At 43.9% G+C, this 20274-nt stretch overlaps 1 protein-coding gene and 1 non-coding gene across 2 annotated transcripts; one reads left to right on the top strand and one right to left on the bottom strand.

The window, feature by feature from the left end:
• The first annotated feature begins 16307 nt into the window (after positions 1–16307).
• On the top strand, positions 16308–19082 carry LOC119922468 (olfactory receptor 4C13-like). The gene is made up of 4 exons (XM_038742276.1): positions 16308–16777; positions 16853–16934; positions 18091–18142; positions 18937–19082. The coding sequence occupies exons 1-4, from the start codon at positions 16308–16310 to the stop codon at positions 19080–19082; spliced, it is 750 nt and encodes a 249-aa protein (XP_038598204.1).
• LOC119922482 lies at positions 18153–18289 on the bottom strand. The gene has a single exon (XR_005448647.1). It is a non-coding gene; the product is annotated as a small nucleolar RNA SNORA7 (small nucleolar RNA).
• Positions 19083–20274: the final 1192 nt, after the last annotated feature.

Genomic DNA, 20274 nt, shown 5'->3' with positions numbered 1-20274 from the left:
CTACTCTCCCCCTCCCCCAACGACAACCACCCACAAGGTTTCTCAGAGAGGCCCCCGGCAGTAGTACTAAGCACTTGGAGAGTAATAATAATAATAGTAGTATTTGTTAAGCTCTTACTTTGTCCCAAGCACTGTCCTAAGAACTGGGGTAGTTGCAAGTTAAGCAGGTTGGATACAGTCCATGTTCCACATGGGGCTCACAGTCTTAACCCCTATTTTACAGATGAGGTACCTGAGGCTCAGAGAAGTTAAATCACTTGCCCATGGTCGCACAGCAGACATGAGGTGGAGTCGAAATTAGAACCCAGGTCCTTCTGACTCCTGACTCCCAAGCCTGTGTTCTATCCACTTTATAATGCCATTAGAGACACATTCCCTGATCTTTCTAGGAGGAAAAAAGAATGGAAAGATGAATAAGCAATTATTGCATGCCATTTTACAAATGAGGAAACTGAAGCCCAGAGAAGTGAAGCGACTTGCCCAAGGTCCCACAGCAGCAAAGGGACAGAGTCAGGATTTGAAACAAAGTCCTCTGACTCCCACTACGCTATGCTTAGGAGAGTACAATAGAACAAAGCTGGTAGATGTGTATGCTGCCCTCAAGGAGCTTACAGTCAGAAAGGGAACTCCTGGGCCCATGCTTTTTGCACTAAATGAGGATATAAATGAGTTGATTCGCGCTTGAGTGAGGTGAAGCGGGTTTAGAGGGCTGGGAAATGAATCGGGGAAGCTGGTTGGAGGAGGGGGTGATTTTAGCAGTGCTCAGAATTCGAGAAGACCTTTGATCTCTCTGTTGTTGAATGGCTAAGGGAGGGAGTTCCAGACTAGGATGGAAATGGGAGAGTCGATCGTGAGTAACAACTAGGGAGTTGCTTTGAGAGCTGAGAAGACGAGTTGAGTCAAGCGCTTAGTACCTTGCTCTGCACACAGTAAGCGCTCAAAAATGCGATTGAATGAATGAACGATGGAAAGGAGGTGAAGTGCAGCCGTAGGGTAGAGAGTCTTCAAGCCGATTGTGAGTTTTTTTTGCTTTTGAAAAGACAGAATTTGTCATGTGAGTAGGTTGAGGGGAGGAGAAGACGTAGGCTGAGCGATGCATTAGCAAAGGATTAGATGAATGATGAGGTATACTTGTGTTTGTGAGTGTACAGGTTTGAATGCAGATGTGAGTAAATGGAATCAATTTGATGTATACATGATGTGGGTGGGGGTTGTTGTTCGTTTTATGGTATCACTATGTGCTTATTATATGCCAGGTATTGTACTAAACACTGGGGTGGATAAAAGGTAATCAGGTTGGACACAGTCCATGCCTCATATTGTGCTTTCAGTCATAATCTCCAATTTAACGATGTGGAAACTGAAGCACATAGAAGGTAGGTTACTGGCCCCAGGTCATACAGGGGACAAGGGGCGGACACGGGATTAGAATCCAGGTCCATCTGTCTACCAGGCTAATTCTCTCAGTACTAAATGGTCACAACAGTCATGTTCATATTCTTATGTTCTCTGATAATCTCCTATCCCCTATTCATTTTAATTTCTGCTTCCTCAACCAAAAATAATACTCTTGATATTTAACTGCTTACAATGTTCCAAGCGAAGTATTAAGTGCTGGGGGAGATTAAGGATAATCTGGTAGAGCACAATCCGTGTCTCACAGGGGATTCACAGACAAAGTAGGAGGGAAAACAGGAATCGAATCCTCATTTTACTATTGAGAAAACAGGGGCTTAGAGAAATTGTCACTTTCCCATGGCTATACATCCGACAAGTGGTAGAGTTCGTCCCCTTCATTCCACGGAAACTGCGCTCTCAAAGGTCACCAATGACCTCCTGCTTGCCAAATCCAACGGCTCATACTCTGTCCTAATCCTCCTCGACCTCTCAGCTGCCTTTGACACTGTGGACCACCCCCTTCTCCTCCACACGTTATCTGACCTTGGCTTCACAGACTCCGTCCTCTCCTGGTTCTCCTCTTATCTCTCCGGTCGTTCTTTCTCAGTCTCTTTTGCAGGCTCCTCCTCCCCCTCCCATCCTCTTACGGTGGGGGTTCCCCAAGGTTCAGTACTTGGTCCCCTTCTGTTCTCAATATACACTCACTCCCTTGGTGACCTCATTCGCTCCCACGGCTTCAACTATCATCTCTACGCTGATGACACCCAGATCTACATCTCTGCCCCTGCTCTCTCCCCCTCCCTCCAGGCTCGCATCTCCTCCTGCCTTCAGGACATCTCCATCTGGATGTCCGCCCGCCACCTAAAGCTCAACATGTCGAAGACTGAGCTCCTTGTCTTCCCTCCCAAACCTTGTCCTCTCCCTGACTTTCCCATCTCTGTTGACGGCACTACCATCCTTCCCGTCTCACAAGCCCGCAAACTTGGTGTCATCCTCGACTCTGCTCTCTCATTCACCCCTCACATCCAAGCCGTCACCAAAACCTGCCGGTCTCAGCTCCGCAACATTGCCAAGATCCGCCCTTTCCTCTCCATCCAAACTGCTACCCTGCTCATTCAAGCTCTCATCCTATCCCGTCTGGACTACTGCACTAGCCTTCTCTCTGATCTCCCATCCTCGTGTCTCTCTCCACTTCAATCCATACTTCATGCTGCTGCCCGGATTATCTTTGTCCAGAAACGCTCTGGACATATTACTCCCCTCCTCAAAAACCTCCAATGGCTACCGATCAATCTGCGCATCAGGCAGAAACTCCTCACCCTAGGCTTCAAGGCTGTCCATCACCTCGCCCCCTCCTACCTCACCTCCCTTCTCTCCTTCTACTGCCCAGCCCGCACCCTCCGCTCCTCCACCGCTAATCTCCTCACTGTACCTCGCTCTCGCCTGTCCCGCCATCGACCCCCGGCCCACGTCATCCCCCGGGCCTGGAATGCCCTCCCTCTGCCCATCCGCCAAGCTAGCTCTCTTGCTCCCTTCAAGGCCCTGCTGAGAGCTCACCTCCTCCAGGAGGCCTTCCCAGACTGAGCCCCTTCTTTCCTCTCCCCCTCGTCCCCCTCTCCATCCCCCCGTCTTACCTCCTTCCCTTCCCCACAGCACCTGTATATATGTATATATGGTTGTACATATTTATTACTCTATTTATTTATTTATTTATTTATTTATTTTACTTGTACATTTCTATCCTACTTATTTTATTTTGTTGGTATGTTTGGTTCTGTTCTCTGTCTCCCCCTTTTAGACTGTGAGCCCACTGTTGGGTAGGGACTGTCTCTATGTGATGCCAATTTGTACTTCCCAAGCGCTTAGTACAGTGCTCTGCACATAGTAAGCGCTCAATAAATACGATTGATTGATTGATTGATTGATTGATTGAGTTGGGACTAGAACCCAGGTCCTCTGACTCCCAGGCCTGTGTTCTTCCCAATAGCACCCTGCTTCTACACAGTTCTAACCTTGGTGCTTCCAATAGAATGGAAGCTCCTTGGGGACAGTGATCACGTGTCCTCTATAGGTTCTCAATAAACAGAATTGATTGATTTATTCCTATTCCTTCTCCCACAACATCAGTGTTTCTAAATTGAAGTCTTCCATCCCTCTTTATATGCTTCCTTTGTGAAGAGCCCTGTACTAAATGCTTGGGGAGTCCAATACAGCAGTTCAATGACCTGGGAGTGAGCTCTCGAAGTCAAAGGAGGAACATGGCCTTGCAGGTAGAATATGGGCCTGGGAGTCAGAGGACTTGGGCTCTAATCCTGACTCTGCCACTCATCAGCTGGGTGACTTTGGGCAAGTCACTTAATTTCTCTGGGCCTCAGTTACCTCATCTGTAAAATGGGGATTAAGACTGTAAACCCACGTGGAACAACCTGATTAACTTGTATCAACCTCAGTGCTTAGAACAGTGCTTGGCACATAGTAAGCACTTAACAAATACCATCATCATACAGAGAATCAGCGTGACTCAATGGAAATAGCAGGGGCTTGGGAATCAGAGGTCATGGGTTCAAATCTCGGCTCTGCAAATTGTCAACTTTGTGACTTTGGCAAGTCACTTAAATTCTCTGTGCCTCAGTTACCTCATCTGTAAAATGGGGATGAAGACTGTGAGGCCTACATGGGACAAGCTGATCATCTTATATCCTCCCCAGTACTTACAACAGTGTTTTGTACATAGTAAGTGCTTAACAAATGCCATTGTTATTATTATTAATTTCATCTCCTCCACTTGTCTGCTGGGTGCCCTTGGGTAATTCACTTCAATTTTCTGTGCGTCTGTTCTACAACTACACCCCAGTTCACACTCTTTGGTCCCTTGTAATAATAATAATAATAATTGTAGTATTTCTTAAGCACTTATTATGTACCAGGCACTGCATTAAATGCTGGGGTGGATACAAGCAAATTGGGTTATATACAGTCATTGTCCCACATGGGCCTCACAGTCTTAATCACCATTTTACAGATGTGGCAACTAAGGCACAGAGAAATGAAGTGACCTCCCCAAGGTCTCACAGAAGACAAGTGGCAGAGTCAGGATTAGAACTCAGGTCTTTCTGACTCCCAAGCTCGTGCTCTATCCATTAGGCAGTGCTTCCCCTCAAGCCAACCTATTTATTTTCCTTTGCCTTCATATTTTCCACTGCTGGTATCTTGCTCACAGTTCAGTGCTCACAGCCCAGTGGTATCTGGGCTCTACTATGTGCCTGCTATGTGATCTTGGACAAGTCACTTAACTTATCTGTGCACCAGTTCCCTCATCTGAAAAAATGGAGATCTGATTCCTGTTCTCGCTCCTACTGTGAGCCCTATGTGAGATCTGATTATCTTGTATCCATCCCAGTGCTTATTGCAGTGCTTAGCAAATAGTAAACGCTTAACAAATACCACAAGTATTGTTATTACAAGTCCACCCTTTTCCTCCCAGACTAAGCTCCCTTTTCCTCAGCTCCCCCTTCCCCTCTGCATCGCTCCATCTTTCTCTTTGCTCGTACATATATATATGGACAATCTATAATTCCATTTATTTATCTTAATGCCTATTTACTTGTTTTTTGTGTATATATCTGTAATTCTATTTATTTCTATTGATACCTATTTACTTGTTTTGTTGTCTGCCTCCCCCTTTCTAGACTGTGAGCCCACTGTGGGCAGGGATTGTCTCTCTTTATTGCTGAATTGTATTTTGCAAGCGCCTAATACAGTGCTCTGCACACAGTCACTCAGTAAATATAATTGAATGAATAAATGAACTGCCTGTTCAGAATCTTGTGCCACGTATGAACTTGATTACTCACAAACCCCCTTAGAATTAGTGTAAATACTGTGTATACCTTTATTATTTACACAGTAAAATACCCCCTTATCTTTCTTCCTTTTTTCTATAGTTTATTCCGGTGGCTTTTTCGCGTTAGATTGTAAGCTTATTGAATGCAGGGATTGTATCTTCTAACTCTCTGTATTCTACTTGGTGTGCTTAGAACAGTGCTCTGGACATAGTCATAATAAATACCGTTGATTGATTGATCATGCCTACGACTTCCATTGTTCTCTTCAAAGCACCTACGACAGTGTTCAGGCATAGTTGATTCACAATAAGTGCTCCTGAGTGGTAGACAGCGAACATGTCTATCACCTCTGTTATACTATCCTCTCCCAAGCGCTTAATACAATGCTCTACACATAGTAAGCACTCAATGAATATGATTTATTGATGGATTCATTGCTTCCTTCGGGAATATTTGGGTAACTCATGCTTGGGTACAAACATCAGGTCCCTAACAGATATTGGCATCATTCAAGTCAGAAGATGACCATTTCCTTTCCAAAACGGAAGCCGGTACCTCCAAGGATCCACCCCAGGGCGGCCATCACGTCCCGGTTCCTCAGGCTGTAGATGAGGGGTTGAGTGTGGGGGGCACCACGATGTAGAACACGGACACCAGCAGGACCAGGGTCGTGGAGGTTTCTGATGGTGGCTTGAGGTGATCGAAGGCAGATGTCGTGAGAAACACGGTGCTAACCAGAAGTTGAGGCTGGCAGGTGGAGAAGGCTTTCGACCGACTATAAGCTGTAGGGATCCTCAGTACAACGGAGAAGATGGAGGCATATGATGATATGCCATGATGGAGACCAAGCACAGAAAACCCAAACAGGAACTAATGGCAACACTCATAACGATGGCGACGTGGTTCGTGGATCAGGTGATCTTCAACAGGGAGAGGACGTCACAGAACAACAGGGAGACAACGTGTTCTCTTATATTACACTCTCCCAAGTGCTTAGAACAGTGTTCTGCACATAGTAAGCACTCAATAAATGCCATTGTTTGATTAATTGGTAGCGAGAATAGGTGATCCAAAAGTCAAGTAAAGGAAATCAAGTCTTCTCCATGTTCAGTATCTGTCAAGACCACCTCCTCTGCCCCTAAACCTGGACTGAGGGGGGGGGAACGATTCGCGTTGGGAAATAGATGTGGAGAGGAGAGCTGTGGTGACTTCATTGCAGCAGTTTTTAGCTCCTGAAAAATGCCCCAGATTTAGCTTTTCACCTACTGATTCTTCAATGTTTTGAGACGCCTTACTTTGGCCATCAAGCAGCCAGGACTGCTCGTTGTGAAGTGGTGCAACGCAGGAGCTTAGCTTCAAGAAGATTCATTCTGGCATCGGCGAGACCGAAGAAAGAGAGAAGAGCCTCTGCAATAAGGTTCATATCACCTTTTATCTCGCGGCGGCCAGTCGGTGTCCTGGCGCAAGGACAGCTCCTTTCCCCAGGACATCCGTGGGGTATCCGCACCGCAACAGGTGTGGGGCGGGCTTGTATACAGAACCGGACAAATGTGGCCGCTTGCCAAAGCCTTATCTAAGTCCTACATAAGTGTGGCGCAGTTAGAAATATATGGCGCATGAGCAGAAAGCAGAGCAAGGAATTCTAGCTATCATAACAAAGCGAGGGATCCTGGATATCACAACAAAGCCAGGGATTCTGGGTATCGCAGTATTCCATGGACATACTCTACACCCCTCCAGTATCCTCGCCTCACAATCTACACGATTATCTTCCACGTAGATCCCTTGGCGAGGAAACTAGAACATTGCATTCAGATACCCCAGCAACAATAAAGCTACAACAACATACCAGTATTCCCAGCGCTAAGCCAAGTACCATAAGGATGGCAGTATGCCACCCGAAAGATAGCGACTGCCACCAATTACCTACAGGGTCATAAGATAGTGCATTGACTGGCTACATCTCTTGCCTTAAAGCAGTTAAAACAAGGGACACGTTATGATGGGCATCAGGAATATATACACAACATTCGGTGTGGAAAAACACACACACCCCGCCCTGCGCAGCTGTAAGAAGGTCCAGAGCCATACGGTTCTGCAGGACCACTTTGCCCATCTGGGCTACCTCATCATTACAGCACTTGTATAATCTCACATAACTGTTCAGGGGTCCATCCCATCGTTCAGTGCAGTGGCTGGCGGGGTAACGTAACTTGACAGTCACGGCAGGAAGCCAGCTTAAACCGTCCCAAATGGGGTATCCCATCCATGGACGCGACCGGTTCAACCGTCGGTAGAGAAGATCACCTATCGCTCGCCGAGTGTGGTCCCACAGTGGCATCTCGTCCTGTAAGGTCCAGCTTCGTAGCCACTCCCATGTTGTGCAGTTGGTGGCATCGATTCTCCATGGTAGACCGTCCGAAGCGCTGGTTGGGAGGTCGGAACAAACCCAACATGCTGACCTATTAGCCACCTCTGCAACAGTGTGGGCCAAATCCACAAAGACATTCAGCTCCTTTCCACAATTGTGACCAAAATCCAATCGGGTGGCGAACCCGTTCGGCGCGTTGCCTTAGCCCCTACCCGAATCCATCTTCGGTTACGTGGACATCCAGCTCACACGACTGTGCTGTGTCCTAAACATTAAAAGTCTGAATTATTTTTACTGCCCGTTTCGCTGCAGCGAAGGCAGACTGCTGGTTTGCACCCCAATCCCAGGGACTTCCTTTCCTCTCCTCACTAGGCGATACAGGGTTTTTAGCGTCTGAGCCAGATGAGGAATAAATACTCTCCAATACCCCAAGAGCCCTAGGAATTCCTGCAGATGGCTCACAAGCGTGGGAATGGGGAAAGCTTGCACCTTATCTATCACGGTCCCCGATATTATCTTTGTCTTACCCTACCAAACAACCCCCAAGAATTTGACTGAGAGGCCAGGTCCTTGGACCTTGTCCGCCCATCCTCTCCCCGGCAAATGCTCTAACAGAGCTGGAGCAGCAGCTTCCAGATCTGAAAGAGAGTCAGAAGTTAACAAAATATCATCTGTATAATGATATAACCCAACATTCTGGGGGACGGACCATAAGGTAAGATCTTGAGCTACCAATCCGTGACAGATTGTCGGGCTGTGAATATATCCCTGCGGGAGGACGGTAAATGTCCATTTCCGCCCCTCCCACCTAAATGCAAACTGATCCTGACAATCTGTGGCAATATCAACAGATAAAAATGCATTAGCCAAATCCAAAACACAATGGTATGTGCCCAATTCATGGCCCAGTTTGTCCATCAAATCCAAGGTAGATGGTACGGCAGCATGCAAAGGAGGAGTCACCTTATTCAATTCACGGTAATCAACCGTCATACGCCAAGTACCATCCTGTTTTCGTACTGGCCAGACCGGAGAGTTATATGGACTTCGGGCAGTTCGTACAATGCCCACCTTTTCTAATTCCCCGATAGTATCTGTTATCTCCTGTTGTCCCCAGGCAAACGATACTGTTTAGTCGTTACCACTAAATGGCCGCTTGCCAAAGGCTTATCTAAGGCCTACATAAGTGTGGCGCAGTTAGAAATATATGGCGCATGAGCAGAAAGTAGAACAAGGAATTCTAGGATCATAACAAAGCGAGGGATCCTGGATATCACAACAAAGCGAGGGATTCTGGGTATCGCAGTATTCCGTGGACATACAAGTGGCCAATCAATTTTCTGAAGTAACTAAATACAAACCTCCTTTAGAGAAGGAGAAGGATAGAAGGAAGAGTTGCGCTGTTCTTTCAAGAAAGAGGAGAAGTATCAAACTTTACTTGAAAATTTTGATTTCAAAATTTACTTACAAATGGGTTTTCCAAATTTTAGATCCTGCTGGACCTGTTCCCTCTAGTTATTTGTAGCATATCTCCTGATGTTGCCATCAATATCCCAAGGGTCCAATTCTTCCTTTCCTCTGATCCTGGTGCCAGATCATACTTGCCAGTTCCTCACTCACTACTGAGTCCCAAAAAGAGCGTGGCCTCCATGGTATCCTCAGCAGGATACATATGAAGTAGTAATAATAATGTTAATTGTGATATTCTTTAAATGCTTACTATGTGCCAGACACTATACTAAGTGCCTATACTATATAAGCAAATCGGGTTGGATACGGTCCCTGTCACATGTGGGGCTCACAGTCTCAATCCCCATTTTTAAAATGAGGTAATTGAGGTTCAGAGAAGTGAAGTTACGTGCCCAAAGTACCACAGCAGAAAAGTGATGGAATGTGATGAAATGATGTTAGCTCTTTGACCAGCAGCAGGCACATGATGGCCAGAGAAGGGGGTGAGGGGTGGTGCTATTTGTCTAAAGAGATATTTGATTAGGTAATGGTTGTTTCTGGGCACCCCTGTCTGATTGACCTCATCTTGTTAGAGGGGATGATTTAAAGCCTACTAATGAGTTGACAATTCCTTTGGAAGATTTCCCAGTTCTAGAATGCAATCTGAAGCAACGTGGGAGGGTTTGGGTTCTAAACCTGGCCGTGCCACTTGTCTGCTTTGGGACCTTGGGCAAGTCACTTCTCTGTGTCTCAGTTACATCATTTATAAAATGGAGATTAGGTTTGTGAGCCCCATGTGGTACGTGGACTGTACTCAACCTGATTAGCTTGTACTTACACCAGTAGTTATTACAGTGCCTGTGTATACTGCGCTTTATTTATCTATCTATCTATCTATCCATTTATTTATATTAATGTTTGTCTCCCCCTCTGGACTGTGAGCTCGTTGTGGGCAAGGAGTGTGTCTGTTTGTTGTATTGTACTCTTTCACGCGCTTAGTTTAGTATAGTACTTTACACACAGTAAGCACTCAATAAATACAATTGAATGGATGAATGAATGCCTGGCATACAGTAAACACCCAACAAATACCATTAAAAAAATTAAATATTACAAAATAAAAAATAAACTCTGCAGATTCTTACCTCCTTTTACCAAGACATAGTGGAGGATATGGGATGTGGTGACAGCCAGTCAGTAAATCGTATTTATTGAGTGTTTTCTGTGTGCAGAGCTCTATACTTAGCACTTGGGAGAGTACAATATAACATTATAACAGACACATTCCCTGCCCACAGTGAGCTTACAGTCTACAGGGCGAGACGGACAGTAATATAAATAAAATTATAGATGTGTATGTGAGTTCTGTGGTGCTGGCAGGGAGGATGAATAAAGGGAGCAAGTCAAGGTGATGCAAAATGGAGTGGAAAAGGAAAGGAGGGCTTAATCAGGGAAGGCCGTTTGGAAGGTATGTAATTTCAATGAGACTTCAAAGAGGGGGAGAGTAATTGCCTGTTGGATATGAAGAGTAAGGGCATTCCAGGCCAGAGGCAAGATGTGGGCAAGAGGTCGATAGTGGGATAGACGAGATCGAGATACAATGAAAAAGTTGGCATTAGTAATAGAAGAATGAAGTCTTCAGGAAGATGCCAAGTGAGCTGGAGCCTTGTATGTTTTGAAAGGCCACTTTAATGGACACCATCTCTACTGCTGACTGATTCCCAGTCTTTAACGGATGTTACCTACATAAACGTTCAGTGTAGATGACCCGGCATTTGTGGATAATATGTTCATCCATGCATTCTGTCAGACTTAATACATTAATTTTGGTAAAGTCCATGAAATACCCTTGAATAAAGGTTCTTTGTGGGTTTGAAGTATTCCTTTCCCACAAAATGTGGTCACTGGGGGCCAAGAGTTGGCTAGGTGTGGGAATGGAACAGGGAACATCCCGGAATAGGATTCGTGAATCTGGACAAAACTGAGAAAGACTCTTGCCAATCGGGCAAACAGGAAGGCAAAGTTGGAGTGCGAGCCCAACTTTTGCCTGAATTTAAAGAGAAATCTGCGAAACTGAGAAAAAAATAGAACATTCAGTAAAAGCAAGTGGACTTACCATACATAATAAGACCAAATGTTCAATAAACCTGGAATGGATTAGTTTTAGTAGGACCTGTACTCTCTTCATCTTTGTTTTTGTTTTCTGAACTGATAATTTTCCTTCCTGTTGCCAGGATGTTTCACGGGCTATTTTCCTAAGAGAGATTTTCCTATTTGTCAGATTTAACTCTTTTGTCCTCTAGATTGTATGCTTGTTGTGGGCAGTGAATTTGTGCACCAGCTCTGATGTATTTTACTCTAGCAAGCACTTCGTACAATGCTCTGCTCAGAGAAAGTGCTCAATAAATACCACTGAATAATTTTGTCTATTAACAACATTATCAACCTAAAGTGCCCACAGATGCTGTCTCCACTTAACAAATGTGTGAAATCAGAGATGCAAAAGTCAGCCAAGCAATTGATCAATCTCTTTTGCTTAAAATACACAGACAAATGAGCTGGAAAATTTCCCTCCAAAATTATCTGAAACCTTTTCTCAGCTATCTTCTGCAAATCACCAGGGGACATTTGGTTGCTAGGTTCTGGTGACTGGCAATTTGACGATGGTCATAAGAGGACCAGAAATTATTTCTGTTTTAGGATGGAAATCCAGTGAAAATGTGTTTTTCCTTCCCCGCATCTATTATCATTTTTCTAAAGCAAAATTTCATTTGGCATCATCTTGGGCAAACCTTCAGCAAGGAGAGATTGATCATATTCCCATGAGGCTGATAACACAGAATGTTATGAGGTTCCTGAATATCTCTAGAATCCAGTTCAAATGTGAGAGGAGAAACAGTCTATTTAAAGAATCTGCTTCAGGGCAGACCTAGGGCAAGGATGGACAAATCGAGTCAGGTAGAGATGTTTGTCACAGTCCCAGCAATATATATTCTTTCTGATTGACTTGGAAAATTCACCAAGTTTTTAGTGCACTTAGAAGTCCTCCTTCATAAAGGATCTAGATGTTCCGAGAGGAGGATCTTGAGCTAATATTGCAGAGAAAGATTGGCAATCAAAGGAAATTAGACTAAAATTAGTTTGCTGCTCAAAATCCGGACTTTACTCCAAGAAAAGAGATTTCAGGCCTGTTTTAGGTTTATCCAGAAGTCCTTTGGGTTCTTATGGAATCTCAGACCTGATGCTTTTCTAGTTTCTAGGATTTTGTATCTTTGGCGGGGGTAAGGAAACAAAGCTGGGAAACATGGTTGTGGCTGGAATGGAGTGGGCACCAGTTCCTTTGACGTAACCATTTTAGGCTTGTGCCTGTTCTACCTCAAGGACACTGTATTTGGAGCATGCCATTGCTGGAGTTGGGTGAACAGGGAACAGAGGAAGAAATGCACGTCTAAGAAGGCACAGAGTGAGTGTTTGAATGGGTCTTTAATCACTCCTCCCAAGAAAAAGTCACACTTTGTTTTCATCTTGGAGAAATCAGGGTACTGTAAATTGATCAATTTACTGAGCACCTATTGTGTGCAGAGCACTATACTAAGCACTTGGGAGAGTACAATGGAATTAGTAGACATGGTCCTTGCCTTTAAGGATCTTGCATTTTAGCAGGGGAAACAGATACTGAAACAATGTAGAGAGAGGAGGAAAGAGCAAAAGGGGATGTATACATGAATTAATGCTTGAAGAATTGGTTATATAAGATAGAGACATAGTGTTATGGAAGCTTGAGTTTGTAGTTACTCAGATGACACAGAAGTGCTGAGTAGGCAATTGAAGGAAATATAGCCTGAGCAGAAGAAATAACTCATCCGAGTAGATCTCTGCTTTGGATATATGATTTCAGTAACACTTTGAAATTGGGGAGTTTGAGGAAGTGTGGGTGAAGGTCTTCTGTAGGATTTGCAGAGGGAGGGAGATCCAGGCAGAGAGAAAAACATGAGAAAGCAATCCCAATGTTCATTCATTCATTCACTTGTATTTATTGAGCACTTACTGTGTGCAAAGCACAGTACTAATCACTTGGGAGAGTACAATATAAAAACAGAAATATTCCCTGCCCACAATGAGCTTACAGTTTAGAGGGGGAGACGGACATTAATACGAATAATTATATATAAATAAATATATGATTACAGATACATACATATGTGCTCTGTGGAGTTTTCCATATAGAGGTGGTAGCTGAAATTATAAAGGTGGGTAAGCACCAAGAGAGAATGGGCATAGATTCAGAGGTGACTCATAACCTAGCTTTATGAAACATGCATAGCTGAGAGCCCAGCCCGCACCCTCCGCTCCTCTGCCACTAATCTCCTCACCGTGCCTCGTTCTCGCCTGTCCCGCCCTCGACCCCCGGCCCACGTCATCCCCCTGGCCTGGAATGCCCTCCCTCTCAACATCCGTCAAGCTAGCTCTCTTCCTCCCTTCAAGGCCCTACTGAGAGCTCACCTCCTCCAGGAGGCCTTCCCAGACTGAGCCCCCTCCTTCCTCTCCCTCTCTTCTCCCTCTCCATCCCCACCGTCTTACCTCCTTCCCTTCCCGACAGCACCTGTATATATGCATATATGTTTGTACATATTTATTACTCTATTTATTTTACTTGTACAAATCTATTCTATTTATTTTATTTTCTTAATATGTTTGATTTTTTTCTCTGTCTCCTCCTTCTTGACTGTGAGCCCACAGTTTGGTAGGGACTGTCTCTATATGTTGCCAAATTGTACTTCCACTTCCCAAGTGCTTAGTACAGTGCTCTGCACACAGTAAGAGCTCAATAAATACGATTGAAATGAATGAATGAATGAAGTGTTTACTATGAGTGAGGCTCAATACGATTGACTGATTGATTGATTGATTGATTGATTGAAAGAGTCTGGCATAGAATACCAGTAACTGGACCGACTCCGGCTAGGGAAAATTTTAAGAATTTCTTGTCTAATGTTTTTTCCTCATGCTGGTGAAATCGATCAGCCTTAGAAAGTGAATTTATGAACTTGAGGCTAAAGCTAGATTATTGATAACACAAAAACTTTTGCTGGGCTTTTAGCTTTACTGGTCTTCAAAACTTCAAAAGCTTTGTAAAATGTATTGTATTTATATTGTTTTCTCTGTTCTTTTTGAACTCTCCGTGTCTTTGAATTCTGGTACTTTATGACTCTTTGGCTCTGATACCGTCTCTGCCCATATGAGATTCTGTTTTTGCCTTTATGAATCCTTCTGTGACTCCATTTATGACTCTCTCTCCCTTTGCTTCCCTGTTTGTGTGTGCTTTCAGTGGCTGTGTGAGGTTTTTGGAGGTTTCCTCTCACTTCCTTAGAAATCCCAGGTTCACCAGCCCTTTCTCTCTGTCCACTGCTGTCACGGTGTAGTGGCCAGAACATGGGCCTGGTAGTCAGAAGACTCCACCACTTGTCTGCTGTAAGACTTTGGACAAGCCACTTAGCTTCTCTATGCCTCAGTTACCTCATATGATCCTAATACTTAGGAACTTTGCAACATTCATTTCTTTTCCCCATATAACCATAACTTTTCCCTCTAGTGCAACCAAGCTTGAATGACTTGTCCACAAATTAGTTCAAATCCTTCCAAAAGCTCCCAACACCTTATGTCTGCACAACTTCCTTTGCTCAACAGGTACTCACCAATTGCAGCATGAAGAAGCATTTCCTTTCAGTTGTTTTGAACCTAGAGACTTCATGTTTCAATGGTTCTCCCCACATCCTGGGGTTGGGGGATTTAGTGAACCCCTAGGAGAAGAGCAATGAGAAGCAATCTGACTTAATGGAAAAGAGGCTGGGAGTCAGGAGATTTGTGTTCTAATTCCGACTTTGCTATGTTTTTTATGTTATTTACTGAATGCTTACTCTGTGCCAGGCACTGTACTGAGTGCTGGAGTATTTGCAAGCTAATCCAATTGGACACAGTCTTGTCCTATCCAAGCCTCACAGTCTTAATTTCCATTTTACAGATGAGGTAACTGAGGCACAGAGCAGTGCAGTTACTTGCCCAAGGTCACTCAGGAGACAAGTGACAGAACTGGGATTAGAACCCAGGTCCTTCTAACTCCAAAGCCCATGTTCTACCCAATAGGTCACATTGCTTCTCATGTCTGTTGTTCTCCCTTCCCCTTAGACTGTGAGACCCATCTGGAATAGAGACTGTGTCCCGTCCAATTATCCAGTATCTATGCCAGGGCTTAGCACCGTGCGTGGCACATAACTATTATCATTGCCATTATTATCATTTATTATTAAGTCATGCAGGTTTCCTATCTGGTTGGTGTTAGATTTGCAACTCAAGCTAAATCTTTATGAGTCATTTTAGAGATCTGGGAAATATTAGTCCTGAGTCCATTTCTGGAGCCATAAATGCATTAATCAACTGGCAGGTAAGAGAACAGACAATTGGGAAGTTTGTTATCTATGGAAAGGACGCTGATGTGAAGGCTACTGTATGCTGTCCCGTTGACTGTAGTTCACAATTCGCCCAGGAAGACCCTGATTTTGGATGTTTCCTAGCTGCCCCGTCTAGTTGTTGAAGGTTATCAGCAAGTCCTAGCAGGAACAGCAAGGCTTGAAGCTGGTGTGGGTTATTTTTCAACAGCATTCAGCTCCAAAGTGCACGTTTCTGGTAGGAAAGAGACCCAGGAGTCCCCTCCCTAGCGCCCTGATTCAGAGAATCAAGGCAGGATAAAAATGGATGGGCTCCCACTCTAAATCCCATGATTTAGCACTTATCTATATATGTATATACGTACATTTATAATTCTATTTATATTGTTGCCTGTTTACTTCTTTTGATGTGTATATCTCTATAATTCTATTTATTTATAGTGATGCCTGTTTACTTGTTTTGACCTCTATCTCTTCCCTTTTGGACTGTAAGCTCTATGTTGGCAGGGATTGTCTCTCTTCATTGCTGAATTGTACTTTCCAAGCGCTTGGTACAGTGCTCTGCACACAGTAAGCGCTCAATAAATTCTATTGAATGAATGAATGAATGAATGAAAGTGTTTTGAGCTCCTTTATGAAGCATCGTTTAATCATCTCAAGACAAACCTAACAAGGATCATTGTTCTGTTTACCAAATCTGCAGCTCTCACTTGTGTACTGAGTGCCTATCTGGAGTTGATGGAGAATGAAAACAATGTGACAGAATTCATTCTACTTGGACTCACACAGGACCCAAGTATGCAGAAAATTATTTCTGTTTTGTTTATAATCATCTACATAGTCACCGTGGTTGGAAACCTGATCATTGTGGTAACCGTAGCTTCCAGTCAGACTCTGGACTCCTCCATGTATTTCTTTCTGGTTCACTTGTCGTTCATTGATGACTGCTCCTATTCCTCAGTCAACACACCTAAACTGATCACTGACTTCCTCTCTGAGAAGAAAATCATCTACTTCAAAGTCTGTATGAACCAGGTCTTTGGAGAGCATATTTTCGCTGGGGCTGAAATCATTCTCCTCACGGTGATGGCCTCCGCCCGTTATGTGGCGATATATAAGCCGTTGCACTACACGACCATCATTAGCAGACATCTCTGTAGCTCACTGGTGGACTTGGCCTGGGCCGGAGGCTTCCTTCATGCCACAATTCAAAATCTCTTCATGGCACATTTACCATTCTCTGGCCCCAATGTAATCTACCACTTTATGTGCGATTAATACCTCTTGCTGAAACTGGTCTGCTCCGATACTTACACCTTGAGTGTGCTGGTTTCTGCTAACAGTAGTGGCATTTGCATGTTGATCTTTATCCTGTTGATGATTTTCTATGCCTTCATCTTGCACTCCCTGAAGACCCACAATGCCGTGGGTAGACTCAGAGCTCTCTCCACCTGTGCCTCCCACTTCACTGTTGTCATCTTCTTCTTTATTCCATGCATCTTTGAATATATGCAGCACACATCTACCTCACCCATTAACAATGCTGTTGCAGTATTTTATATTATAACCCCCATGCTAAATCCCTTCATCTACACGTTGAGAAATGCAGAAATGATAAATGCCATTAGAAAGTCACTGAGCCAAACAGTGACTTTTGCCCTTGAATAAGTGGCAACTTAGGAAAAGTGTCATTAATATGAATGAGAAAATCAGCTGAAGAATGTTCTTAACCCGCTTTTTTGGAGAACACACACTGTACTGATCAAGGGAAATTTGGTGGATTATTTTTATAGATTTTAGGTCAAGGGGCCAAATGAACATCATTTCTTGGATCATTTGGAAACCTTCTAGTTTTAGATGCTGTTTTACCACCATCCTCTGATTACTTGTCGCTCATTTATAGCCTTTCCTAATGCAAGCATAGAGAATAAAGGGAAGGAGTGTCATTAAATGATGAGGAGGAGCCTGGTCTAATGGAAAGAGCATAGGCGTGGAAGTCAGAAGAAGTGGATTCTAATCCCGGCTCTGCCAGCGGCTTGTTGTGTGACCTTGAGCAAATCACTTAAAGTCTCTGTTGCCTCATCTATAAATTGGGGGTGAAATATCTCTTCTCCCTCCTACTTAGGCTGTGAACTCCATGTGATACAGGGACTATATCCTAGCTGATTAGCTTGTTTCTACACCAGCACTTACTACAGTAGCTGACTTGTAGTAAGCACTTAATAACAATAATAATGGACACTGCGAGAACTACTCTGACAAAGTATTCATTGAACACCGAGTGCACTCCAATAAACGCAGTTCATTTTACTAAGTGTTTGGGATTGGAAAATGTAAAGAAGCCATGTCTTTACTGCGCACTGATAGCATACATTGTAATTCAATGAGAGATTATTTTTAATTTGGGGGTGGTTTTACCCTATTGTCTTATGGATGTTGAGTTGTCCCCAACCCACAGAATCTCCATGGACACCTCTCTCCCAGATTGCCCCACCTCTATCTGCAATCGTTCTGGTTACATATCCATAGAGCTTTCTTCATAAAAATACAGAAGTGGTCTACCAGTGCATCTTCCTCTCAGAAAATGATTCTCCACTCTCAACACTCGTCCGTGCTGCTGCTTCCCAACTCAGGTGAGTTTTGATATGTAGCAGATTGTCTTCCACTCCTAGCCATTGCCCAAGCTAGGAATGGAATGGGTAGGCCTCTGTTTGACTCTCCCTCCCATAGCCGAGATTGGTAGAGTACTGGAAATTCTCCAAATGCGATCCTGAGAGGGTGCTTTAATAACAATAATAATGTGGTATTTGTTAAGCACTTACTATGTGCAAAGCACTGTTCTAAGCCCTGGAGAGATACAAGGTGATCAGGTTGTCCCACGTGGGACTCACAATTCTAATCCCCATTTTACAGACGAGGGAACTGAGGCCCAGAGAAGTTAAGTGACTTTCCCAAAGTCACACAGCTGACAATTGGCAGGGCCTGGATTTGAACCCATGACCTCTGACTCCAAACCCCGTGCTCTTTCCACAGAAACACTCTGCTTCTCTACCTATAGCTGTACTGAATAACGGGTCGGAAAAGGTTCTGAGATCAATCAATAGTATTTACTGAATGCTTACTGTGTGCAGAACACTGAATGAAGAACATAGAAAATGACAGTACAGCAGAATGGGTATACATGATCCCCGCCCATGAGGACCTTACAGTCCTTAAAGGGAGACAGACATTACATTTGTAGATGTGGTCACTGAGGCATAGAGAAGTTAAGTGAGTTACCTAACGTCACACAGCAGGCATATGGCAGAGCCAAGATTGTAACTCAGGTCCTCTGATTCTCAGGCTTGAGCTCTTTCTAGGGACCACTTCTCCAGGGAACCACTTGTCAGCAAATTGCTGTGAACTAGCTATTAATTTGAAAATCAAGGTTATTTACCACCCTATACCCAAAAAGGAATCTCCAACAGTGTCACCGACCTAAATACTGACCCTCAATTCGTCACATCCTTAAATGATGCAAAAATAGAAAAAGAAGTAGAAAACAGAATCAAGACCATTAAGGCTTCCTTTTAGAGAGTGGGAGCCTACATGACATCCAGATACAAATGAATCTGAAGATAGATGGAGCAATTATAATGGAGCAATTATATTGTGCAAAAGAAAGAAACCGCAGGATCTACTGGAAAATCCATGGGGCTGGGAGTCAGAGGATCTGGACTCTAATCCCACCCCTACCCCTAGCCTGTTGTGTGACCTTGGTCATAGCACTTAACTTTTCTGTGCGTCAGTTCCCTCAACTATAAATAGGTATTCAATGCCTGTTCTCCCAAGTACTTTGGCTGTGAATCCCATGTGGGACAGAGACTGTGTCTAATCTGATAAATGTCTATCTACCCCAGTGCTTAGAACAGCATTAGACACTTAGTGCGTGCTTAACAAATACCATAACGAACAGATGCCACATCTGACTTCTAGAGAACTTCCAAAAACCCTGCCTATAAACAATACTTAGTATCCAATGACTAGAGAAGGTCACAAATAACGTGGCCTTGGAAAACTGCAATCCATCGGCATCAAAGTATCACACTCTCCCAAGCACTTACTACATTGCTCCTCATGTAAACGCTCAATAAACACCACTGAGTGATTGATTGGCCACAGCGACTCTGGTCCCTTTATTTGTTTCACTGGGTGGGGCGTTGAAGGAAAATGGATGACCCAAGAAACCCAAACAGCTGCTCTTGGGTGAGCTGAAATAGGGTAACCATAAGCAGGGTGAGCAATAGAATCAATTAATCAATTGATCAGAAGCAGAAATGCTTTCAAGATCAAGTGAAACAAAACCCCAAATGATGTGGCATAGTGTCTATCATCGGGGAGACAGCAGAAGCTGACAGATCAGCCTGGCATTCAGCAGTTATAAATAAAGTCCTTGTGTTCCAACATCATTTCTATGAACGCTATTATGTTGTATTTTCCCAGCAGCGTGGCTTAGTGGAAAGAGAATGGATTTGGGAGTCAGAGGATGTGTGTTCTAATCCTGGCTATGCCACTTGTCTGCTGTGTGATCTTGGGCAAGCCACTTACCTTCTCTGTGCCTCAGTTACCTCTCCTGTAAAATGGGGATTAAGACTGTGAGCCCCACGTGGGGCAACCGGATTACCTTGTTTCTATGCCAGTGCTTAGATCAGTGTTTGGCAAATAGTAAATGCTTAACAAATGTCACAATTGCTATTATTATTTAAGTGTTTAATTCAGTGTTTTG

This window comes from Tachyglossus aculeatus, unplaced genomic scaffold, assembly GCF_015852505.1.
Source record: "Tachyglossus aculeatus isolate mTacAcu1 unplaced genomic scaffold, mTacAcu1.pri scaffold_102_arrow_ctg1, whole genome shotgun sequence".
NCBI lineage: Eukaryota > Metazoa > Chordata > Mammalia > Monotremata > Tachyglossidae > Tachyglossus > Tachyglossus aculeatus.
This window is presented reverse-complemented; position numbering and strand designations above follow the sequence as displayed.

Coding starts and splice junctions, on each gene's coding strand:
- LOC119922468 (XM_038742276.1), top strand. CDS start 16,308: ATGCAGAAAATTATTTCTGTTTTGTTTATAATCATCTACATAGTCACC. Junction 16,778..16,852: donor AATGTAATCTACCACTTTAT/GTGCGATTAATA, acceptor TTCTGCTAACAG/TAGTGGCATTTGCATGTTGA. Junction 18,143..18,936: donor GCTGCTGCTTCCCAACTCAG/GTGAGTTTTGAT, acceptor TTGAAAATCAAG/GTTATTTACCACCCTATACC.